This window comes from Rhinatrema bivittatum, chromosome 7 (genome assembly GCF_901001135.1).
Source record: "Rhinatrema bivittatum chromosome 7, aRhiBiv1.1, whole genome shotgun sequence".
NCBI classification, from domain to species: Eukaryota; Metazoa; Chordata; class Amphibia; order Gymnophiona; family Rhinatrematidae; genus Rhinatrema; species Rhinatrema bivittatum.
Genome location: NC_042621.1, coordinates 119,312,766 through 119,339,171, shown reverse-complemented (window position 1 = coordinate 119,339,171; position 26,406 = coordinate 119,312,766). Strand labels below are relative to the sequence as shown.

General features: G+C 44.4%; 1 protein-coding gene across 5 annotated transcripts in view; it reads right to left on the bottom strand.

The window, feature by feature from the left end:
* Positions 1-26,406, bottom strand: part of GBF1 (golgi brefeldin A resistant guanine nucleotide exchange factor 1) — a 739,811-nt gene that overhangs the window by 225,588 nt on the left and 487,817 nt on the right. For all 5 annotated transcript variants that reach the window (XM_029609015.1, XM_029609018.1, XM_029609019.1 and 2 more), the window contains 3 exons: positions 16,698-16,821; positions 13,077-13,202; positions 2,041-2,123 (listed from right to left, as the gene is read on the bottom strand). In XM_029609015.1, coding sequence (XP_029464875.1) covers positions 2,041-2,123; positions 13,077-13,202; positions 16,698-16,821 — 333 coding nt within the window. The remainder of the gene's footprint in view (positions 1-2,040; positions 2,124-13,076; positions 13,203-16,697; positions 16,822-26,406) is intronic.

The window sequence follows — 26,406 nt, the reverse complement described above, 5'->3', positions numbered from 1 at the left end:
CAATGGTTCCCCTGGCATCGAGGAGACCAGAGGCTGCGGTAAGATGAAGGGACCCGGCGAAGGCTCGGGGAACCACTGTACCGGCCGCATCTTCCTCCTCGGAGGACCTGAGAATTGGGATCGCTCCGGTGGAAGGCATCAGTGGCTGTTGGGGAACCAAAGGTCCTTCGGGCACCTGCTGCATTGGAAGGGCGCCCAAGAGGACATCCAGATGCTCTAGCAGTGGTGCTAACACCAATAACGGAGGCTTGGGCATTGGTATGGGGACTGGTGGCACTGGTAGTTCAATGCTTTGGAGCGCTTTGAGCACCACTGATTGCATCCTGTGGTCCAACTCCTCCTGAAAATCCAAAGTGGCCAGGACTGATGTAGGGGGACAAGGCGTCACCGGCTCTTCCTCGGGTCTCTGAGGTGGCATGGTGCCCAGCACCGGTGTCTGTGGGGAATGCCGAGGGCTACCGAGGGCATCGGAGGATGGGACCTCTGATGGTTGGTGCCGCTTCGATGGCGGCTTGGCTGCCGCTGATGCCACTCCAGAACTGGAACCATGTGTCGACACTGACCGGTGTCGATGCTTGCGGGATCTCCTCTGGTGCTCGGCCTGGTATTTCCCTGGTGCAGAGGAAGATGACGATTCCAATATCCTGGAAAGCGGGGAGATCATCAAGGATCTATCCCTATCCCCTCGATTCTTGGAAGTACTGGCGAGAGGGACCGCTAGGTGAAGCATATCGGACGGCTCCCCACGATCTCTCAGCGTCGATGGAACCAACACAGGTGTAGAGACGGTAGACTTCGGGGCCCCAAAAGGTTTCTCCATCTTATCGAGGCACGCCTGATGCCCTTTGGGTGTCATCTGGTTGCACAGACAGCACCTGCGGACATTGTGGGAGGCCCCCAGGCAGAGAATGTAAACCTCATGCGGGTCCATGATGGACATTGTCCGCAGGCACCGACGAAAATCGGTTGATGCCATAAAAACAACTGGCGTGCAGTTGATGACCAGCAGTCACCATGAGGCCAGAAGTCGTGAATTGACCGCAAAGTTGGAAAAAAGGGCAAGGAAACAACCTAAGATATCGAGGAGGCACCGACCGCGAAGGGGGACCCGATGAGGAATTCAGGAAAAACACTCGAAAAATATTGAGAAAAACAAGGAAACTGAAGAGCTCCACTGACTGCGAGGCAACTGCACCGCGGAAAAGAAGAGACTGAAGGGGCACCTCGCATGGATGTGCGGATAGCAGCATGCTGGGCATGCTCAGTGTGTGCTGGTCAAAGCTTCTAGAAACTTTGACAAAAGTATTGTGTGCCGGGCTCCATCGAATGATGTCACTCATATATAAGGACTACCATCCTGCTTGTCCTAGGAGAATAAGCAAGCTACTGAAACTTGCACAACTAATATGTACTGTATCTCGCAAAAAAAAAAAAAAAAAAAATTGAGGGAAGTCTAGGGATTGTGGTAGTATGAGAACTCCCACACATACATGGTAAAGGCCTTCAGACCTTCACACCATTACCTGTACAAAATAAGAAAAGGACAGGTCTCCATAGGGGACTTATTCCTTGCTTGTGGAGGTGAGGAATCTGATGGGAGGCCTGTTTATTTGAGAACTCTCCAACTTGTAAGAATAATCCTAGAATGCCTCAGTCCAGTTTCCAGTGTATAGGTGTCCATGTATCCATATCATTAAAAAGGACCAACACACCATCATCCTCAACAGAAAAAAGGGATTGTATGGAAATAGAAATAATTACACTCTCATTCCTAACAGTGGTCAATGCAGAAGAGGGTTGAGGAATGTCGACAAGGCATGCTACTGCTGTTGCTCATACTTTACTTATTTTGTGGATAATCAGAGGATTTCAGTTTCCAGTACAATCAATAGACCTGTTCAAGGGTCCTAAATTTGCTAGGGGAATGTGTATCAAATGTGTCTCTAATCTTACTCCCAATAGCGTCAGTGTCTGAACAAGACAGATTAGCCCAGTTAGATTGTCTAATTATCAAAGTGATGACAAATGCTCAACACTCACTTGACTGCATGGTAAATGTCCTCCAGCATGTCCTGATCAAAGTCCTTGCCTCCGTTTACTCCCTTCAAGTTTTTCCAGAACTCCTGGATATGACAAAGAAATATGAGAAATGCACTGATGCATAGAATAGTATCTGTTATGTTTATGTAGAGAGAAACAAATCTTATAGATTGAGAAAATTTCCACCCTGTAAGATGTCCTTTGTAGGTCAGTCATATTCCTTGAAGACAGAATGGTGAAAGAGATGCAGCACTAGCTACACCACTGGATAAACACACAAAAAGATTAAGAAAAGTTTACTCAAGTTTTATGAACACTACTCAATACTGTCTTTTCCATTATCCTGAGTTGCTGGCTCACTCTCTGAGATTTGGGATGCACACTGCTAAAAGGTTTCATGCGAGCAATTCATAAGTGCCCTCATGAAATGTCATGGGGTTTTGTATGGGGTTATTTTCAGATTTCTACAGAAACCTGTTCCTATGATTTTAAAATTTCCAAAGGAGTCTCTGAAGAAATTGTAGTCAGAATACACTGCCCTTTGTAATTCAAGCATAAGATGTGTGCATTTAAGATATACTTTTTTTTTTTTTTAATAGATTCTTAGCCTACTTTCTGAAGGGACAGAGAAGGCTTATGAATTAGAGCAGTGATTCTCAAAAGGTGTGTCGCGACACACCAGTCTGTCGCCAAGCACACGCAGGTGTGTTGCCACACTTGGCAGTCCCCCGCTGCTACCCCTGCCACGGCAAAATAGGTCCTCCGCCCGGGTTTAAAATGCTGATATCCCAGGCAGAATGTGTCAGGAGAGCTGGAGTCAGTGGCACCAGAATAGTATCTTCTTCCCGCCCCCCCCCCCCCCCCCAGAAGAGGAAGTGGTATGTAGCAGCCGCGTGAACAAAGAGGAAGAGACCATGCTAGTGCGTGCAGCATTGGCCCGAAGACGTGCGGTGCGGCCTGAAGAAGACTAGCATGGTGCGGAGCAAAAGAGGAGCAACGTCAGCCCCCCAGCAGATGGGAGTCCTTTCTCGAGGCCGCGAAGGCTGGAAGTGGAGGAGGCTGCTGCCGCCTCTAAGGCCGGAAATGGAGGAGGCTGCTGCTGTCACTAGTTCAGTGGGGGGGAGAGAGAAAGTGAGTGAGTGAGTGAGCAAGCATATGTGTTTGAGATCCTCTGTGTGTGTGTGGGTATGTGTGTGAGACAACATGTATGTAAATGTGTGATTGAGAACTTGTTTGTGAAGGAGAGTACGTGTGTGTGATTGAGAGCCTGTGTGTGAGAGAGATAGCATGAATGTAAGTGTATGATTGAGAACCTGTTTGTGTGAAAGAGTATGTGTTTGTGACTGAGATCCTTTGTGTGTGAGAGAGATCATATGTATGTATGATTAAAAGCACATTTGTATAAATAAGAGAGAGCATGTGTGTCTGTGTGAGACAGAGCTTGTGCGGGTGAGAGAGCATGTGAGTATGTGATTGAGAGCCCCTGTGCAAGTGAGAGAAAGAGAGAGAGCATGTGTTTAAGTGTGTGAATGAGAGTCTATGTGTGTGAGAGAGAGACAGCATGTATGTAAGTGTGTGACTGAAAGTCTGTGGGTGTGTAGGTGTGAAAAGACAGACAGCATATGTGTAAATGTGTGATTAAGAGCTTATATAAGAGAGAAAAAGCATGTGGTATATGTGTGTGACTGAGAACCTATGTAAGTGAGAGAGCATGTGTATATGTGTGTGACTGAAAGCCAGTGTGAGAGAGAGCTTGTGTGTGACTGAGAGAGAGGAGAAAGTTGCAAGCAAACCATCCCTCCTCCTGCTAATTCAAAACAATCTCAGGGCACCTGGATATCAAATGTTCCCAGGTATGCAGAGCAAAGCATTTTTTTTATCCTTATTTTTCATTATTGGGTCTTTGTGTCTGCTATTTTTAAATTTTTTTTTGGTATCTAGAAATTTTTTATATGAGTTTTTCATTATTGGATTTTTCCATTCATCAGCTGTTTTGAAATAATCTATTCTTTCTGTTAGTATGGATTTGCTGCTATTGATTTTATATTTCTTGATTTGAGGACTCCTTTGTTACACTGCATACAGTCTCTCTGGCTTGTTGCGGTTTCCAGTTCAGTTTTTGTCTGCATGTTTCTAGTTATGCTTTATGGTCTCTTTATTCTTTGTTAGGTGAGGGTCTGCACATGTGACTGAGGTGAGGTTTTCTGCTGGCATGTAGGGCTCTATAGCAGCCTGGCTTGATCCATTTTTCTAATAGGAGGTGTATTGGCATCTTAAGGCCTGGTGTAATATTTTCAGTGTTGCCTTTTCTTAGGTTAGGTGGTTACTGTTTGAGTGCTGGAAATTGGTGCTGTTTTGGTATGGGATTTATTTATTTATGCAATTTCTGTTTAGACAGAGTACTTATATTTCCCTTGTGTCTTTCTTAATAAAAATAATACTGGGCCTTTGTTTTTTTTTTTTTATTTCCACCGTGAATTGTAATGAGCAGTGTCACACATGAGCATGGTCTGTCAGGTGTGTCATGATGGGAAAAAGGTTGAGAACCACTGAGCTAGAGGATTCTGACAGAGGTGGATTTTGGGGGGGATCCATAGATATCCATGAACTGCACAAGCGCATGTCCCAGAAACTAAGCTTTTGTTCTGGGTGGAACTTCTTGTATTTTTTGAGATAACCGAATTATGAATGTTATGTAAATGGACAGGTTAGGGCTGTTTAGCTTGGAGAAGAGACGGCTGAGGGGGTATATGATAGAGGTCTTTAAGATCATGAGAGGTCTTGAATGAGTAGATGTGACTCGGTTATTTACACTTTCAAATAACAGAAGGACTAGGGGGCATTCCATGAAGTTAGCAAGTAACACATTTAAGACTAATCGGAGAAAATTCTTTTTCACTCAATGCACAATTAAACTCTGGAATTTGTTGCCAGAGGATGTGGTTAGTGCAGTTAGTGTAGCCGGGTTCAAAAAAGGTTTGGATAAGTTCTTGGAGGAGAAGTCCATTAACGCCTATTAATCAAGTTTACTTAGGGAATAGCCACTGCTATTAATTGCATCAGTAGCATGGGATCTTCTTAGTGTTTGGGTAATTGCCAGGTTCTTGTGGCCTGGTTTGGCCTCTGTTGGAAACAGGATGCTGGGCTTGATGGACCCTTGGTCTGACCCAGCATGGCAATTTCTTATGTTCTTATGACAGTAACTAGGGTTAAAGCTCTGGAGATTTGGTGCTACTGCTCACAAGTTTCAAAATTTGCATGCAACAAGCTTATCTCCTGCATATTTGTTGTGGATATCCTGAAAACCTGACTGGCTTTGGGACCTCCAGGACAGGTTTGGGAACCTCTCTCTGCTCTATTCACAAATTAAAAGTTATTTTCTCAATGATCTGGTGCTTGCTTCTTATTCTATCTGCCATTATGCCACAGATGACAAGAGGGTGTCATCTGTGAGGGGACAAAGATACTCCTGACATATGCTAAGCTCTGAATCACAGCAACAATAACTTCAGTCTCCCTTTAAAATTTTTTCCTTTAATAATTTATATTTGGGGCAATTAACTGATGCTTACTAGATTTTTTAGGTGCGTTTCATCAGTACAAAGCACCTATTGCCAATACCATGTCTGTTTCTATCAGAGACCCTTTCCGTGGAATGATTTGGCTGAAATTTGGAAAGAGTTTCTCACTGACGTTTCAGCTCTTCTACACAATTTCATTCCAGCCTGTCCAGAGAGCATCCCTAACAGATGTACCAGGAGAGCTGGGCCATGCCAGAATTTGCAGGAGCAGAAAAGCACCCTTATACCATGCTGCAAGTGTGCACTTTTTCAAATTGTTAAAATAGTGATTTTTACTATTTTGTTGCCTTATACTTTTATGATATAGTGAAATTGATTGTAGGATGTGGTATTTTATATATGGTAATGAAGAGCACTTACGGTTGTGTAGGCAGATATTTAAACATGTTATAAAGGAGGGAAATATAAGGCTCGGGTTGCCTTTGTAACACTATCTTTTTGATCACTTTCTTTTTGAAATTTTCTGCTGGGGATTATAAAAAAAAACAAAAACTACAAACCTTACTCTCAAGGGCTTGCCAGATGGTTTAGGAGCAGTGCTATATACTGCTATGCAAGTGATCAGGGTTTGATTTCCAAGCCCATCTTCTGCTCAGCATGCAATCTAGGACCCAGGATGCTGCATAAACAGCTATCATAGCCCTGGAGAGCATGGGAGTCTCAGGAATCATACATTGGTGATAGCTAACAATCAGATTTGGTATGCATGCATGCAGGGATCCAGAAGCCCCTACTGAAAAAAACTGTCACTGCATTTGTTAGTCCAGACTGAAGGATGAGGGTGGGAATGGCACATATTTGCGAACGAAGACTCATGATGGCTCTGATTTAACAGGAAGCCCAAAAAGGAAGAAGCTGCCAAGCCAAAAACAAATATTGTAAACACAATTCTCTCCTCCCACAAAACAAACAATTTTCAGTTAATTTTATAAACATTACTACACAGTACCCAGTTTCATAAGAAAAACCAAAATCTTCCAACTTCTGTTTTGGAAAGGAACACATCATCAACATGACCAAGTTTGTCAATATGTTTACATTGTATCATTTCCACCCATTTGATTTTTAAAATGTCTCTTTTTTTAAACACTAATTTGATCAAACACACAACTGCAAACTGCTAAAAAAAAAAAAAAAGAGTGTTTAATGCAATTAAAAAAAAAATGTAAACATTAAATGGTCTTGTGTGTAAGGTCAGTATGCCAAAGGATGGGATAAAATTGACTTTTTAAAATATTAGAATTGAATTAAGTTAACCATGTTTGTTTCCATGTTTAACCCTAAAATCAGATAACCTATATAAACTACACAAATTTCCAGGGAATGTGTGTATGTGGCACTGCTGCTTTTATAATTAATATTCATTTATTTTTAATGCATAAACTCTACAGTTTATTTTTTTTTAATAAACAATTTATGAAAAAATGTTTGCAATCATGTCAAACATAATTAATTGCAAAAGTTTTAAATATAAAGAGATAAAAAGCAATAAAAACAAACAATAATTAGGCTCAAATCCACAATAGGGGGATTCATAAGAACATGCCATACTGGGTCAGACCAAGGGTCCATCAAGCCCAGCATCCTGTTTCCAACAGTGGCCAATCCAGGCCATAAGAACCTGGCAAGTACCCAAAAGTCTATCCCATGCTACTGTTGCTAGTAATAGCAGTGGCTATTTTTTAAGTCACCTTAATTAATAGCAGGTAATGGACTTCTCCTCCAAGAACTTATCCAATCCTTTTTTAAACCCAGCTATACTAACTGCACTAACCACATTTAATTGTGCATTGAGTGAAAAAGAACTTTCTCCGATTAGTTTTAAATGTGCCAAATGCTAACTTCATGGAATGCCCCCTGGTCCTTCTATTATTCGAAAGAGTAAATAACTGATTCACATTTACCCGTTCTCGACCTCTCATGATTTTAAACACCTCTATCATATCCTCCCTCAGCTCTCTCTTCTCCAAGCTGAACAGTCCTAACCTCTTTAGTCTTTCCTCATAGGGGAGCTGTTCCATCCCCTTTATCATTCATGAGAAGTCAGACAAAAAAAATACTATATAATAATTTTGATTTAAATAAAGGAAAATTGGTTCTTACCTGCTAATTTTCATTCCTGAAGTACCACGGATCAGTCCAGACAAGTGGGTTTATGCATCCCTACCAGCAGATGGAGGCAGAGAACAAAACTTTGAGGCACTGCTATATAACCAAGAGTGCCACCTGCAGCCCCTCAGTATTGACCTGTACCCAAGCCACTTTAACAAATCCCAATAAACCTGGGGCAAACAGATACTTAAATGTTGAGCCCCCTGAAAAACCTAGGCCCTCTTAACCTGACAGAACACACATCTGAAACTATGTACACTTTACTCTGAATATATCACATATCAACTCAGCAACATCCAGAAGCAAGGAAGTCTTTCGAAAGATGGGGATGGGTCTCTGGATTGAACCATGGTACTTCAGGAGTTAAATTTAGTAGGTAACAACCAATTATCTTTTCCGGTTCATACCCCAGAACAATCCAGACAAGTGATGTGTACCCAAGCCTCTCTATTCTGGGAGGGAACTTGAAAGACCCACATACAACACACATTCCCCAAAAGATGCCTCCTTCCAGAACCCGCACATCCAAGCAGTAATGTTTGGTAAAAAAATGTGAAGCAAAGACCACGTCGCCACATGACAATCTCCAGTGGAGAAAGTAGTTGACACTCCACCCACGAGGTTGCTTGTGCCCTAGTGAAATGCACTCTCAACCGCTCCAGCACCAACTGGCCCTTACAAATGTAAACCGAAGCTATCGTCTCTTTCAGCCATCATGCAATAGTGCCCTTGGAAGCCTTATTTCCTTTCATAACACCACTGCACAGGACAAACAGTTGATCAGATCTCCGAAACACATTTGTCACCTTAAAATATGCAAAAGAATTCTGCACACATCCAGTAAGTGAAGCTCTCTCACCATAGGAGCATCCGCAGACAAATTTGGAAAGGCTGGTAACTCAAGCACCTGGTTAAGGTGAAAGGAGGAAACCACTTTAGACTAAAAAGAAGGAACTGTACGTAAAGAAACCCCTTCCTCCTAACCACACAGGAAAGGGTCTCTACACAACAAAGCTTGCAGCTCGGAAATCCTTCTATCTGTACAGCCATCAGGAAAACAGCCTTCAGGGTTAAAACCTTTAAAGAAGTCCTCCTAACCAGTTCAAAGGGAGGACCACACAGCACCGGAAGAAATAAGTTCAGATTCCAAGCCACTCGGGAGCCACCAGAATCATCCTGCCCGGATGAAGCTCGATGTGCCACAGCACTCGACCTATGAAAGGCCACGGTGGAAATACGTACAGCAACAGGTGCGTTGGCCATAGTTGAACGAGAGCGTCTATGCCCTCCAATCTGACCTCTCTCTTCTGCGACTGAAAAACCGATCCGTCTTCGCATTTCCTGGAGTTGTCATGAGGTCTACCGCTGGTCTGCCCCACTGGGCTTGAATCAAGGCAAAGGACTCCGCCAACAACTCCTACTCCCCTGGATCCAGACACTGTTTGCTGAGGAAATCTGCCTGCATGTTGTCCACTCCGGCCATATGGGAAGCAGCTATCCTTACAAGATGTTTCTCCACCCAAACAAACAGTTCTTGTGCCTCCAGCACTACTAGAAGACTCCTCATTTTGCCCTGGTGGCTGATGTATGCCACTGTCATTGCATTGTCCGAAAACACTTGCACCGACTTGCCCTGAATGAGCGGTGAGAAATGCCAGTAAGGCTTTACGCACTGCCCCAGTTTCCAGCTGACTGATGGACCAGGTTGCCTCTGATGATGACCGCTGACCCTGGGCTGATTTCCCTTGACAAATCATTCCCCAGCCCGAGAGGCTGGCATCCATGGTCACCACCACCCAGTCGGGCACCTCTAGGTCCATCCCTTTCTGCAGATTGTGCCGAGACAGCCACCACAAGCGACTGGATCTGGCCTCCTCCACAAACAACAAAAGAAGCTGAAATTCCTCCGAAAGTGGATTCCAACGGGACAACAGAGCCCTCTGCAGAGGATGCATGTGAGCAAAGGCCCATGGAATTCATGCCAGTGCAGAAGCCATGGAACCCAGAACCTGTAAATAATCCCAGACCCTGGGAACCGACAGTCGCAGCAGCCGAAGGACCTGACTCTGCAATTTGACTACCCTTTCTGTAGTCAGAAACACCTTCCCTAACTGGGTATCAAAGCGTGCCCCCAGATATTCCAATGACTGCGCTGGCTTCAAATGACTCTTTGCCAGATTCATCACCCAGATAACAAATCCAGGAGCTGCAGGATCTGCTGAACTGAGTGACAACACTCCACTTCTGATTTTGTCCATACTGCTACTCATCCAGGTTTGGGTGCACCAGAAAACCTTCCTTCCTGAGTGCTGCCGCCACTACCACCCTCACCTTTGTGAATGTGTGTAGTGCTGTTGCTAAACCAAAGGGAAGGGCCTGAAACTGGAAAAGTTCCCCCAGGACCAAGAACCTCAGGAACTTTCAAGTACTTGGCCTGAATGGGGATATGGAAATAGGCTTCTGTCAAGTCCAATGACGCCAGGAACTCCACTTTGCGCACTGCCACTATCACCTTGTGCAACGTCTCCATCCGAAACCACCGCAACCGGAGGGCAGAATTGATCTTCTGCAGATCGAGAATGGGCTGAAAAGTCTCCTCCTTTTTGGGCACCATGAAGTATACAGAGTATTGATCCTGGAACAACTGGAACAATGGTGCGCAGAAGCTGTAGCAGTTGCAACGTCTCCTGCACCACCACTCGCTTGCCCCGGTAGATGCAGCGGGAGATTACAAAGGTGTCCCTGAGCGGCTGCAAAAATTCAAAGGCATAGCCTTCCTCTCACAACCGCCAGGACCCACTGGTCTGACGTGATCTTGGTCCACTCCTCATAAAAGAGGGACAATCTCCCTCCAATAGCCTCTGGAGAGGAGCGGACCAGTCTGCCTTCATTGACCAATCTTACTTCCGCCTCCCACTTTAGGGCCACCATCCCTCGGAGGCCTGCATTGGGCTCAAAAGGACTGCTATCTGCCAGAACTCTTTTTGTGCCGCCGACCCAGAGCTCTTGCCAGTGCGAAACTTCCTCGCTTCTCAGAATTGATCTTGCGGAGGAAAAAACTTCTTGGGGGTTTTCTTGTCCTTAGGCAACTGATTACCCTTTGACTCACCTAATTGTTTCATGAGCTGTTCCAAATCCTCACCAAATAGCAGCTTTCCCTTAAAGAGGAGGTTAGACAGCTGGGCTTTAGACCACACATCCATGGACAAATTGTGTAGCCATAGGAGTCTCCTTGCAGCTACCACTGAGACCATACTTCTGGCGGAAGTCCGGATCATGTCATACAGGGCATTTGCCACATAGGCCACTCCCGCTTCCAAGTGGACAGCCTGAGTCATCTCAACAGTCGTTCCTGAATGCTTATCGTGCTCCTTCTGCACCCAGCACAAGCAGGCTCTCTGCATCAGACTTCCACAGATCACCGCAAGCAGGCTCAGAGACGAAACTTCAAACAGCCTCTTAAGGAGGATTTCCAGTTTCTGAACATGGATATCCTTCAGAGCAGCAGCACCTGCCACCTGGATGGTCATCATCTTGGAAACCACGGAAAACGCAGCATCCACCTTGAGAATCTTCCATGACTCCGTCTGTTCTGGCAAGGGATATAATTTTGCCATAGCCCTGGCTATCTTCAAGCCCGCCTTGGGAGATTCCCACTCCTGATCCACCAACCTCTTCACCATCTTAGGCAATAGAAAAGCTTTAGGGGGCCCCCATAATCCCTCCAGTACTGGGTTTACCCCCTCATTATCCGAATCCTCCTGAGTAACCTTAATCCCCAGCTCTTCTAGAACCTGGGGAATAAGCAGGCCCAACTCATCCCTGCAGAACAGGTGGACCACCCAAGGATTGTCACTGTTCGCGATTGGAATCTCGTCCGGGTCCTACATTGGATCCCCAACGCAGTAACAAGATCTTGGTCAGGATCCTGCATCAAATCCATCAACCTAACAGGGTTCCTGCCCGGATCCACCAGCCCTTCCTGGTATCTGATCCAGATTATCCGTCACATCTGACACGTCTTCTTCCACCGCGGACCTCTTGAGACCCAAGAATCGCAGGATCCCTTCTGGACTCCGCCTGCCTAGGCTTCTTGGCCACCCGGGATTTACTGGGTAAAGTCCTTTTGGTCTCTGCTCCCTTCCTGGCCAAATAGGCCTTATGGAGCAAAAGGACAAAATCCGGTGAAAAAGCTTCCGGATCTGAAGAAGAAGGGTCCGGGTTTGTGTCCCCCTGTGCCTGTTTCCCTACCCTGCCACCAGCATTGTCCTTCATCTACGAAAACAGCTTGGGAAGGGAGCCCCAAAGCTCTGAAACAGCAGCCTGGCTCCCAGCATGTGTAGACAAAATGACTGCCGGCTCCTCAGACCCCTCCCTCCCCCCCAGGGCCTCTGGAGCTGGCCCAGCTGACCTCATGCTCCTGCCAGTCCCCAGAATTCCTGCGGAGGTTCCAGCTCCTCCAGAGACACATTCGCTACAAAATGCGGTCGAATCAAGGACTGCTCGATGAGAACTGCAACCATGACAAAGTTTGCCGTGCTGCATGGAAGGCAGCATGCTGGCGCCATCAGGACTAAAAATAGCACCTGCCGACGTGAGGAGAAAACAGCGCTGTCTGGTGCAAAAGCAGCAACTGGACCCAACCGAGGAACAAATTCGTCCTCCACCCGCACCCTTACCTGCCTCCTGGCAGAGAACAAAACCAGCTGCTCAAACTGTCTCAGCCCTGCTCCTCTTCTTCCTGTGAACAGCTCCTTTTTTTTTTTTTTCAATGAAACTTAACATAAGAAAAAAAAAACACACAGGGCTAGGGAAGGGAAGAAAAGAACTTAAATACTTCCCTGCTTCAGAAGGAGGCTGAGCGTGCCAGGGACCCAGAAGGGGTGAGGGAACCAGGATGCCTGGCTTTCACCCCATCCTGAAGACAAGGGCTGAGCCAAACTAGGGATCTCCAACCCCCTGCTCTATCCAAGGGATGGCCCACGAAGGAACATAACGCCTCGGGAAAGCTGAATTTTCCTTATATATATATATTTTTTTTTTAAACTCCAGACTTGCATCTCTACCATCTGCTGGAGAAAGAGAAATACTGAGGGACTGCAGGTGGCACCCTTGGTTATGTAGCAATGCCTCAAAGTTTTGTTCTCTGTCTCCATCTGCTGGTAGGGATGCATAAACCCACTTGTCTGGACTGATCTGGGGTACGAATGGAACTTCCTGTTACAGTTTTTTTTTTCTTTTTTGTTTAAATAAAGTATTTTACATAACAACCTCCTTAAAGTAAAATATGTTATTTGTTAAGATCATACCAAAGTATAGCAGAAAATATCATCCAACCCTTACCTCCAAGGTCATTGGCACATTCTGTTTCCGGACATTGTGGTTGTGTTGGTCTGTATTCAGCATAATGACTGCATAGGCCAAGGCAAAGCAGGCATCACTGTGTGCAAAAGGAGTACCGTTGGCCTTCTGAAAAATCAGTACAGGAAGAGACAGAAAATATTTACTTTATTGAATTAAGTCACGTGTCCCTTATCAGTCTATCTGCCCTATGCAATAACCTATGCATTAAGAGCCTGTATACTGAATTTCAGTGCAGTTTTCACAATTAGGTTAAATTTGACTCCCAATGCAGTAAGCTAATATTATGGCAATGCATCAGGGGTTAAAATGTGCGGTCAACATAGGCTGGCTACATTTTAACTCGGGAGGAGAGGGGCTGAATGGGAAAAAGCATATAGAAGCTTATCTTTTGTTGTGCTCCTAGCTGGCTACCTGGCCACAGTTAGACTTAAATAAATGCACTGTCGAGCCTCTGCCGCTTGTCCTCATGGGTAGGGGCAAGCGCCTTTGGCGGATCCAGTGTTAGAAACTTTACTCCACCTCTGACCAGGAGTTTCTAGCATTAAGAAAATGAGCACTCAGCCAGTGCACCTCTCTGCACTGGGAGGGATTGCTTAATGCCCTCATTTGCAAGGAATTTCCATGTGAGGGTGCCAAGCTGACCATACATTTTTTAATCTCATTTTGTGAGTGTAAAACTCCTTGCTGCAACAGCAGTAAGGTTTACCCTCATTAAATGTGCGTTCAAGAGCAAATAAACCTGTGCATTCAGGTGAAAGCACCTTTCTGCATTGGCCTGTGTATGAGCAGAGCCCTTAGGCTCCCGTGGCTGCATAATTAGTCTGTTATCTCATAAATGAGATATCTGCATATTCAACAAATTTCTAAAATCCCCTGCTCTGTTTCTGAATTACCTAAACAAAGCACAATAGTATCTGCAGGGCTGCTTCAAGGTTATTCTGCCTTAGCATACAAGATAGAGCTATATGCTCACTGACTAATAGCCAATTGATGTTACCAGCAAGCTGTTCGCTTTCATTCAGGCACAAGCTGGTGAAACAGATCTCTGTCCAGACCCAGCATTCATATTGCTGCTGCCAACATTTGATGAAGATATAGAATTATCTGCTCTCACTAAGAACATAAGAACATAAGAAAATGCCATACTGGGTCAGACCAAGGGTCCATCAAGCCCAGCATCCTGCTTCCAACAGTGGCCAATCCAGGCCACAAGAACCTGGCAAGTACCCAAAAACTAAGTCTATTCCGGTGAACTTAATAGCAGGTAATGGACTTCTCCTCCAAGAACTTATCCAATCCTTTTTTAAACACAGCTATACTAACTGCACTAACCACATCCTCTGGCAACAAATTCCAGAGTTTAATTGTGCGTTGAGTAAAAAAGAACTTTCTACGATTAGTTTTAAATGTGCCCCATGCTAACTTCATGGAGTGCCCCCTAGTCTTTCTACTATCCGAAAGAGTAAATAACCGGTTCACATCTACCCGGTCTAGACCTCTCATGATTTTAAACACCTCTATCATATCCCCTCCCTCAGTCATCTCTTCTCCAAGCTAAAAAGTCCTAACCTCTTTAGTCTTTCCTCATAGGGGAGTTGTTCCATTCCCCTTATCATTTTGGTAGCCCTTCTCTGTACCTTCTCCATCACAATTATATCTTTTTTGAGATGCGGCGACCAGAATTGTACACAGTATTCAAGGTGCGATACAGAGGCATTATGACATTTTCCGTTTTATTCACCATTCCCTTTCTAATAATTCCCAACATTCTGTTTGCTTTTTTGACTGCCGCAGCACACTGAACCGACGATTTCAATGTGTTATCCACTATGACGCCTAGATCTCTTTCTTGGGCTGTAGCACCTAATATGGAACCCAACATTGTGTAATTATAGCATGGGTTATTTTTCCCTATATGCATCACCTTGCACTTATCCACATTAAATTTCATCTGCCATTTGGATGCCCAATTTTCCAGTCACACAAGGTCTTCCTGCAATTTATCACAATCTGCTTGTGATTTAACTACTCTGAACAATTTTGTGTCATCTGTAAATTTGATTATCTCACTCGTATTTCTTTCCAGATCATTTATAAATATATTGAAAAGTAAGGGTCCCAATACAGATCCCTGAGGCACTCCACTGTCCACTCCCTTCCACTGCTATACTTGGTGGTGCTGCTGCTGCCCTGAATCAAACTGAGAATTATGAATTACACTTTGAAACATGAATGACCTTCATTATTGATGTATTCTAGCTTGGCAAAGTTCCCAGAGCTTGTGTCTTAATTAACACCGAACTCTAGATCGATGATGTCTTAACCTGCTGCAATTAGTTTAGACATATGCCTATTTCAAAGAGTATTTAACATTTAATCACTAGGAGTTTTAGATGCTCGTATGGTACTTTGACATTTCTTATCTGTACTCAGGTGCTCTTCTGTCAATTAGATAGATTGATGAAGCAAGATAAAGGCACAAAGGTGTCTTGACAAAGCACATCTGATGTAAAGATCAAAGAATTTAATAGCTAAATTTTCCTGGACATGTAATCTGACATATATATAATTGTTTAGTAATTAGAATACGAGGCCAGATGATTATGAGATAGTTTAACTTGACTTATTTTGACACAGAATTAGTATAAGCCATAAAGGTCAGCAAGAGAAAGGATATATGATGCTTGGAGCTGCTGTTCTATCCAGAGTATGGCATGTCTAAGACTCTGACTTATTTAACTCGTATTTGGTAAGAACCATCTTACATCTTTTATTTTCCTGTATCTATAACATCACTTGATCAATTAAATACTTTCCTCATGTAAAATAAAAATTCTGTTCTTCTTTAAGAATATCTCTCTGACTGAGTTATTGAGTGGCTCTGATCTCATAAATAACTAACTGAGCTCCATAAATGCGGCATCTCTAAGGAGTACTGATGTGTTAACTTTATGTGACATGGAATTCTAAGATAGAGAGAGTAAACTTTAAGGGAATTCCGTAATAATGTCTTTCTTACTTAGAATTACCTATCAGAGACAACAGCAATAAAAACAATACAAAATTATGCTGCAATGCAAATTTTGCTTGATGCTGAACATAGCTTCAGCACACATAAGCTTATATATACAAAAAGGCAAGGACCTTCTCAGGAAATATAAAAAGAATGGCTGCACTATGTGATAGTACACAGTTAGGTTTGCAACTTATGTTGGGATTGATGAATAGCTAACTTTTGTAAATGAGTTTTATATTTGTAACAGTTTAAATATTGTTTAAAAATGTAAATGTTTTCAATAAAACCTTGACTTTTTATATATAAATATATATATATATATAGAGAGAGAGAGAGAGAGAGAGAGAGAGAGAGTCAGAGTAGTGGCAATATAAAATTATGGAAATTTCATACATAATTGCCTCAGAATTTTGAAAACCCTTCCTTAGATTTTGCTACCCCTTGCTGAAGAATCTTAAAAAATCTGCTACAGAAAACCAGGGGCTAAGTGTAAGAGTAATGTCATAGCAACAAGGTTATTGCCCCCCAGGGGACATGACGCTGGTGGATGTACTGTTAGGCCATTCTGTCAAGATTATACACACCCGCCAGTGCTCAGTGAAGGCCTCCAGCAGCCGATGAATCACAGGTGCTTCACCTGGTAACCGGAATGCTTCCAGGTAAAGTCGTAAAGCTTCATCAATTCTCAAGCCTTGGAACTGGAAAGTCCTATAAAGAAAAAGAAATAATTGAGAAAAAAAGTACAAGAAGAGGAGAAATGTGAACTCTCACATTTAGAAACAGAGAAACATGACAGCAGAAAAAGACCATATGGGCCCATCACTTCCTTAGAGATCCCTTGTATTTATCCCATGCTTTTTAAAATTCAGATACTGTTTTTGTCTCCACCACCTCTACTGGGAGGCTATTCCATGCATCCACCACCCTCTTTGTAAAGAAATATTTCCTAAGATTACTCCTGAATCTGTCCCCTTCACCCTTATCCCGTAATCCCTCGTTCTAGAGCCTCCTTTCAGTTGAAAGAGGCAAACCTCCTATGCATGGAAACCTTTGAGATATTTGAATATCTCTATCATATCTCCCCTATCTCATCTTTCCTCTAGGGCAGTGGTTCCTAAACCTGTCCTGGAGGACCGCCATTCAGATGGGTTTTCAGGATATTCACAATGAATATGCATGAGATAGATTAGCATATTATGCCTCTATAGCATGCAAATTTTATCTCATACATATTCAGTTTGGACATCCTGAAAACCTGGGGGTACCCCAGGACAGGTTTGGGAAACTTTGCTTTAGGGTATACATGTTTAGAACTGTAAGTCTGTCCCCATATGCTTTAGAATGAAGACCAGTAACCTTTTCAGTAGCCACCCTCTGGACAGACTCCATCCTGTTTATATCCTTTTGAAGGTGTGGTTTCCAGAATTGTACACAGTATTCTAAGTAAGGTCTCACCAGGGACCTATACAGGGGGCAAGATCACCTCCCTTTTTCTGCTGACCATTCCTCTCCCTCTGCAGCCATGCATTTTTCTAGCTTTTACCATCGCTTTATCCACCTGTTTGTATCTGATGATCTTAAGGTCGCCAATTACTCCCAGATCCAGATCTTCCTTTGTCCTTAGAAGAATTCCATCTCTAATACTGTAAACCTTTTCTTGGGTTTTTGCATCCTAAATGCATTACCTTGCATTTTTTGGCATTAAATCTTAGCTGCTAGACTTTAGACCAATCCTTGAGCTTTGCTAGATCCCTCCTCATGTTTTCCCACTTCTTCCTGTCTACCCTGTTACAGATTTTAGTACCATCGGAAAACGACAAATCTTTCCGAACAAGCCTTCCATTATATTGCTCATAAGAATGTTGAAAAGAACCAGTCCAAGGACCGAGCCGTGAGGCACACCGCTAGTAACAACCCCCTCCTCAGAGAAAACTCCATTTACCACTATCCTTTGTCGTCTCTCAGCTGGTTTCTAACCCAGTCATTCACTCTAGGATCCATACCAAGGGCGCACAATTTATTTATAAGTCTTCTGTGCAGAACTGTGTCAAAGGCCTTGCTAAAATACAAATATACTATTGTCTAGCGCTCTTCCTTGATCCAACTCTCTGGTCACTCAATCGAAGACATTTATCAGATTCATCTGACAAAATTCTGGTAAATCCATGCTGCCTCAGATCTTGCAATCCATTGTATTCCAAAAATTGCACTATTCTCTGTTTTAGCAGCAATTCCATTAGTTTGCTCACCACAGATCTCAGACTAAGTTCCCAACCTCCCCCTTACTTCCACTTTTATGAACAGGAACATCTGCCCTTTTCCAGTCCTCCAGAACAATTCCAGACTCTAAAGAAGCATTGAAAAGGTCAGCTAGGAGAGCTGCCAGGACATCTTTAAGTTCCCTTGGTATCCTCAGATGTATCCCATCCGGCCCCATCGCCTTATCTGCTTTAAATTTAATTAGCTTCTCATGAACACACTGTTCTTAAATCAATTGAGGTTTACCTCACTTTCAATCTTATTTTGGTTTGTTTTATGTGGTCTTGCTCTAGGCCCTTCCACAGTAAACACCAACCAATATTTGTTAAGCAATTTTACCATCATCAACCTCTACATATTCCTCCCCTTAATCTTTGAGTCTCACAATGCAACTTTTGCATTGCATTCTATCACTAATATATCTTTAAAAAAAAAAAAAAAGCTGTTTTACAGTATTTGCTATTTTTCCTTCAAGTTGAATTTTCATTATTCCTGACTACTTTCCCAGCTTCTCTTAATTTTCCCAGATATTGTCACTTGTCTTCCTCTTTCTGCATGTGAGGCAGTGTCCCTAGTGTTCTCCTATTTACCTTGCAGGACCAGGCTAGACACCTGATCCACCTTAAATTCCTTAATGACAGTATGCTCTATGGGTGGGATCCTACACAGCAGGGCTCAGAGGGTGTAACCAGAGACTGGGGAATAAGAGCTGGGATCCAAGTGGGGATAAAGCAGACCAGGCCTAGATCTCCAGGAGGAAGGCAGCTCGTGTAATGTAACACTGTCAAAACACTGAGCTGAAGCTGAACTGTGAGTATTAAGGGAAGAGGTACTGAATTGTAAATAAAGAGGGTACACTGTTCTGAAGGGAAGACAATCTATTATTGTACTTGTGAAAAGCTGTAATAAAACTATAATGTTTTAAGGAAGGCTGGAATCAGATTAGTTTGTCTCCAGGCCTGTGGAAATCACTTCTCGTTCCCACATATGGTGTCATGCATGGGATTTTTTCTAAAGCTTTGCACAGAACCCCCCCCCCCCCCCCCCCCCCCCCCCCCCCCCCCACAGCTTCCAAGAAAGTGTCTGGAGTACAGAAAGAGTTATGAAGAGGACCTGTGGTTCTAAATATAGTACAAACATAGGGGGCTTGTGGCTTTAAAACAAAGTACAGAGCACAGGGGTGCACAAAGCATGGTAGCTTGTGAAAGGGTGTTGCTCAGAAGCTGCACTGAAGAAAAAAACCCCAAAGTTTAAAAGTTTCAGGTAGAGCGGAAACTGAGCAGACTTGGTTGCAGGGACTGCCAGGAAGTGGTAGGTTTGTACTGGCTAACAGGAGAAGCCCAGTTGGAGGTAGATAGGGATTAAAAGTGATTCAGTTATTGCTGATTATGTAGGCTTTTTTATTTTTTCACTTTTTTTCTGCCTTGAAAATAGATGAGGAAAGAACACTGGTGCAGCAGGGCTGTGTTGAACAGGGTGTGGCCCTGGAAAAGCTGCCAGGGTGGGCTGTGAGTGCAGCGAATGGAAACAGGGCGGGGCCCTCTTCCAGCAAGAAAGCTATTGTACAGTTTGAGGTGTGCAGCCACAGGAAAACCTGGAATGGAGCAGTATTGCAGCAACCAGTGAAGCAAAAGCGGTGAAAGAGTTGGAAGGAAAGAACAGCTTGTATTTCTGTGTAGTAGTGGGAGTTCCCCAGTATCAAGAGCCAGGTCAGGAGGAGGACCTGATGCTCAAAGTTTGGCAGCTAGAAAGGCTAGCCAGGGTAATCGAGCGAGGGAACCAACTCCCAATAGTCCAGGCCAGGCAAGAGAGTGAATGCATAGACTGCTGGACAAGGAGTACAAACAGCTCATGGAGGAACTGGATGAGTGGCTGGCATAGGGGTCCAGCGAGCTGACTGAGTCATGGCAACAGTCTGAGATTGGCACTACAGGTCCACAAACTGTTCCCATGAGAAGAGGGCTGTGAAGAACCTTGAGAGAAAGGTCAAAGAGAGCCTTGGGAAGGGAGACACACAGGCTGCCCAGGAGGGGGCAGTATTGAGAAGTCGATGCTTCCGGAGGTCCTGTTAAAGACCCTGTAGGATGCCCAAACACTACCAGGAGTCTGTAGATAACTCCAATAAGAAATCCAGATTTAGAAAAGGTACAGAAAGGCAAGCGAGAGACACCATGGAGAGTCCAAGGGTAGCGCTGTGGAGATCCCAGAGGATGGGACTGCGGAGAGCCCAGAAGGTGGCGCTGTGGAGACCCCCAGCAAGTGAGGCTGCAGAGGAGCCAAGAAGGGGCTCTACATCAGAGATACCAGATACCAAGACGTGGGTGAAGCTCTTTTTCACAACATGCACGAGATTTAGGCGTCACCATCGACCATGAAAGACTGTTACTTTAAACTCAACACTGTAAAAAAACTCAGACCTCTACTCCATTTTACTGACTTCCGAACAGTTCTACAAGCCACCATCCTGTCCAAAATAGATTATTGCAATTCCCTACTACTTGGTCTACCCAAAGCCACGATTAAACCCCTTCAACTCCTTTAGAATGCCATGCCAGAATACTCACCAACTCACGCAAATTCAACCATATCACCCCGATCCTCAAAGATCTGCATTGGCTCCCCATCCACCACCGCATAACCTATAAAACACTCATCATCATACATAAAACACTCCACAACCAGAATATGCACTGGTTGAAAGATACGATACACTTCCACACATCCAATAGACTGACCAGATCATTATATAAAGGTACCCTTCACACTCCCTCTCCGAAACTGTTGCACCTCAAATCCAAAGAGTGGGCCATATCCATTGCTGGTCCCTATACCTGGAACTCCATGCCTCCAGAACTCAGACTGGAGCAATGCACACAGAAATAAAAAAAACCCAAAAACTTAAAACATGGTTATTCAAAGAAGCCTACCCCTAACTTAAAGTCCATTGGATCATCTCTACATAACCTCACCTGCACACCCTGGATGTTTCCTGCCCCTTACAACCTATCTACACATAAGGTGTTGAACACCCTATCTAACCCTTTCACCTGCCTCGCCCTATGCCAATTTAGACTTTGACACAATCTACTATTATATTGTTATATTTAACTTATTTATTATTTTTATATCCCGACATTCAATCTCAATTGAGATATCAGATTGGTTTACATTCAGGTACTGTAGGTATTTCTCTATCCCCAGAGGGTAAAGTGGAGGGTAAAGTGACTTGCCCAAGGTCACAAGGAGCGACAGCAGGACTCGAACCCTGGTCTCCTGGTTCATAGTCCACTGCTCTAACCACTAGGCTATTCCTCCTCCCCTATATTGATTATACAGTCATAACTCTACTGCTACTGTAAAATGCTGTCTTTTTTTTAGTTATTTATGATCTCCTATATGTACATGTATCCCTGCCTCTCTATGCATCTAGCACTATCTCGCTATCCTTTGCACACTCTCTTCTCCCATTTTGCGGATCCATAATATTTTGTAACTGATTTTCTCTATTTCCCCCTGTTTTTGCATTGTAAACCAGCATGATGTCTCTGATGAATGTTGGTAAAGAAAAGTCTTAAATAAATAAAGCCTTATAGAAGAACCAGCACTTGTGGTCCCCCAGTCGGTCCATAAAGCTCCATCGGGGTGGAATTCAAACCCGGAGCCAGCAAAGGACTCAGTTAAAAGACTGAGGATGTGTATTGCACGAAATGCACACTGGGTGGAGGTGGGACGCTGTTGAGAGTAACCTTAAGAGATGGGGATTAGTATATCATTAGGACCCCGTTCCCAAGCATAGCTGGTGGGAAGCCAGAGGAAGGGGAATGGGATGTCTTGGACTCTCCTGGATGGCAACCAGGAGGGAGTAGGGATGCTTGGCCTGACGGGCCAAAGCTGAGGGGAGGGGTATGTGAGGCAGTGCCCATATTTACCTGTGCAGGACCAGGCTAGATATCTGGTCCACCTTAAATTCCTTAAGGAGAGTATGCTCCATGGGCAGATTCCTGAGGAGCAGGTGGGGCTCAGAGGGCATAACCAGAGACTGGGGGATAAGAGCTGGGATCCAGATGGGGATAAGCAGACCAGGCTCGGGTCTCTAGGAAGAAGGCAGATCCTGTAATGTAACACTGTCCAAACACTGAGCTGAGACGAAGCTGAACTGTGAGAATTGAGGGATGCAGTAATGAACTGTAAGTGAAAAGAGAACACTGTTCTGAAGGAAAGACAGTCTACTGTTGTGTATGTGTGAAGCTGTAATAAAGATATTCTGTTTTAAGAGAGGCTGGAATCAGACTAATTTGTCTCCAGGCCTGTGCGAATAGCTGCTCATTTCCACACTGCGATCTCTTGTAGTTTATGAATGCTAACCTTTTGTCCCCTTTTCAGCTACTTCTTTAGGAAACCATAACGGGCTCTTTTTCTGCTTCCCTTTATTTATATTCCTAATAAAGATTAGTTGTCCTTATGATATATCTCCTTTTAGTTTTGCCCACTGCCCTTCTATGTCCCCTAGATTTTTTCCATACAGCTAACGACTCCTTGAGGAACTTCCCCATTTTAAGAAAGTTAGTTTTCCTGAAGTCTAGGACTCTCACCTTAGAATGAACCTTCATCTCCTGCGCCCTAATCCGATGGTCACTGGTTCCCAGATGATCATCCACTACAAAATCAGAAATACTGCCCCTGTTGGTAAGCACCATTGGGGTCCAATTATGTCCACGGATGAACTACGATTAATGCCACCTGACTATAAATACCCATTTCAGAAAGCATCCACCCAATCATTCTGGTCCCCCTGCAAGCATCAAGCCTTATTTCATTTAGTCAGCATGTGTAATGGCTATTCTGTCAGTCAATGGAATGTTACTTCTCTATACAGCGTCATAGAAATTATATTAAACCATAAGACTTTATTCCATATTATAATTGATTATTACCAACAACACTAGGTACTTAACCACTTAATTAATGAATCTTTATTTTTTTTTTTTAAATCATTTTTTTGACACATCTTGCCCTCACAGAACACTGTAGTATGTTAAATAATTACAATGCTAGCTTAGACCCTCTCTTCACATTTATATGTATACCTTAGAGGAGAGGAGAGACAGGGGAGGAATGGGATGGGTAGAGAGGTATGATGGAGAAATTAGTTCTTGCCAGATGACAATTTCTTTTCCACAAACCAGAAAGTTTGCTAACATGACCTTTTATAGGCTCCTGTGCTGACCCCCGCCTGCCAGTATTCTATGTAACAAGTTAAGAAATATTTTTACTATACTAATCTTTCCCTCTTCCCCAAGCAAAATCCAGAGGGCTTCTAAGGGAGAAACAAACAAGAAACAGAACAGACATAACCTGCATTCCTTGACACAGTTTATTACCTTAACATGCAGCTTGCAGACTAGCACACACAGGCAGTTATTCTGAAAATGAATCAGGAAAACACACTTGGCAGAACAGGGAGGGTCCTAGACTGGTCTGGCTGGACTTATGGAAAGGAAATCATCATCAGGCATTCCAGGAATGAAAATTAGCAGGTAAGAACCAATTTTCCTTTCCTGTTCATATCCAGATCAGTCCAGACAAGTGGAATGTACCCAAGCCCCTATACACTGGGTGGAATCTCGAAAGACCTGCATGCAGCACATTTTCCCCAAAGGCGCCCTCCTCTGGGGCCCTGACATCCAAATGGTAATGTGGTTCTCTGCACAATTTCAATAAACATCACTACTAGACGATCTCCTGCGGCAACACCAACTGACACTCTTCCCAGGAGGCTGCCTGAGCCCTAGTGGAATGCGCTCGCAAACCCTCAGGGATCGGCCGACCTTTACAAATACAGGCCAAAACAGTCACCTCCTTCAACCAATGAGAAATCATACTCTTAGTCACCCTGCCACCCTTCCTTGGTCCACTGAATAGCACAAAAAGGTGGTCCAAGGTCCAAAATTCATTAGTCACCTTGAGATATCTTAGGAGAACAGACGCACATCCAAAAGATGAAGCTCCCTTGCATGGGGAGTATCGGGCACTAAATGTGAAAACCCAGGTAACTCCCTGGTCTGGCTAAGAAGAAAAGCAGACACCACCCTTGGGCAAAAAGGAAGGAACCACCCACACCGAGATCCCATCATCAGATATCCACAAAAAGGGATCCCTGCACGATAAGACTTGGAGCGCAGAAATCTGTCTCGCCGAGCAAATCACCACTAGAAAAACCGCCTTTAGCGTAAGAGCCTTCAAAGAAGTTCTGCGTAAAGGCTTGAAAGGAGGGTCACACAAGACTTGCAGAACCAAATTCAGATTCCAGGATGGACAAAGTCTCTCAACTGGAGAGCACAAATGCTTTGCTCCTTTCAAAACACACATATCATCCTGATATGAAGCTAAAAGTCTTCCCTGCAACCTTCCTCTAAAACAACCTAAGGCTACAACCTGGACTCTGAGAGAATTATAGGCCAAACCTTTTGACAGCCCCGCCTGCAAAAAGCCCAAAACATGGTCCACATTTGCCTGAAGGGATCAGTGTCATGGACCCCATGCCAGGCCTCAGACAGTCTCCAAACTCTGATATACACAAAGAAGTGGAGGATCTCCTAGCCTGAAGCAGAGTAGAAATCACTGGCTCAGAATATCCCTTCAAGCGGAAACATCGCCTTTCAAAAGCCAAGCCACTAGACAGAAGCGATCCACCTGTTCTGACAAGATGAGTGTCTGTCTGATGCAGCAGACCTCTCAGATGGCTTAAGTGAATGGGCCCATCCACCGCCAGCTGCATCAGATTTGCACACCATGAACATCGTGGCCACTCCGGGACTACCAGGATCTCTCGTCCCTTATGCTGCTCAATGCAACGTAGTACCCGACCTACAAGCAGCCATGGAGTAAAGACATATAGCAGTAGCCTCACTGGCCACGGATGACAAGGGCATCTATCCCTTCAGAGCTGAAATCCCTCTGGTGGCTGAAAAACTTGGTTGTCTTGGCATTCTTCCTTGGTGCCATGAGATCAAACTGGAGTTTGCCCCACCTGCGCAGAAGGAGCGCAAAGGCCTCCGCCGACACCTCTCATTCTCCTTGGTCCAGTTGTTGCCTGCTAAGATAGTCCCCCTGCACATTGTCCACGCCTGCTACGTGAGACGCTGCAAGAGCCGCTAGATGAAGCTCTGCTCAGGCAAAGAGCTTGTGAACCTCCTGAGCCACCAAATGACTCTTCGTTCCGCCCTGCTCATTGATATAGGCCACAGTCGTTGCATTGTCCGAGAACACTCATACTACCCCGGCCCTGAATCCGAGGGAGAAAGAACAGCAGCCCCTCCACACCACCCTTGTTTTCAGACGGTTGTTCGACCAGGACACTTCCACCAGAAACCACTGCCCTTGGGTCACCGATCCTTGATACACCACTCCCCAACTGCTGAGACTGGCATCCGTGGTCACTACCACCCAGTCCGGAACCTCCAGATCCCTCCCTTCTCCGAACTGAATCGTGACAGCCACCACGAAAGACTGGACCTGGCCTCCTCCTGTAGCGGCAACGGCACTTGAAACTCCTCTGACATTGGATTCCAATGGGATAAGAGAGCTTTCTGTAAAGGACGCCTGTGCGCAAAAGCCCATGGCACCAGATCTAGTGTAGAAGCCATGGATCCTAGGACCTGCAAATATCCCAGACCTTGGGGACCAGCAGGTCTCTCAGACGAACTACTTGTGACTGCAACTTGAGAATCCTTTTCAGGGTGAGGAACACCTTGCCCACCAGGGTGCTGAATCTCGCACCCAGATAGTCCAAGGACTGAGATGAGACCAGCTGACTCTTTGCCCAGTTTATCACCCAGCCTTGGGACTCCAGGTGCTCAGTCACTTGCTGAATGGAGGCGAAGCATTCCACTTCCGACATTGCCCGAAAAGCCAATCATCGAGATAAGGATGAACCAGTATCCCCTTTATTCTGAGGGCCACCGTCGCTACCACCATTACCTTTGTGAATGTTCTCGGTGCCATAGCCAATCTGAAGAGCAAGGCTTGAAATTG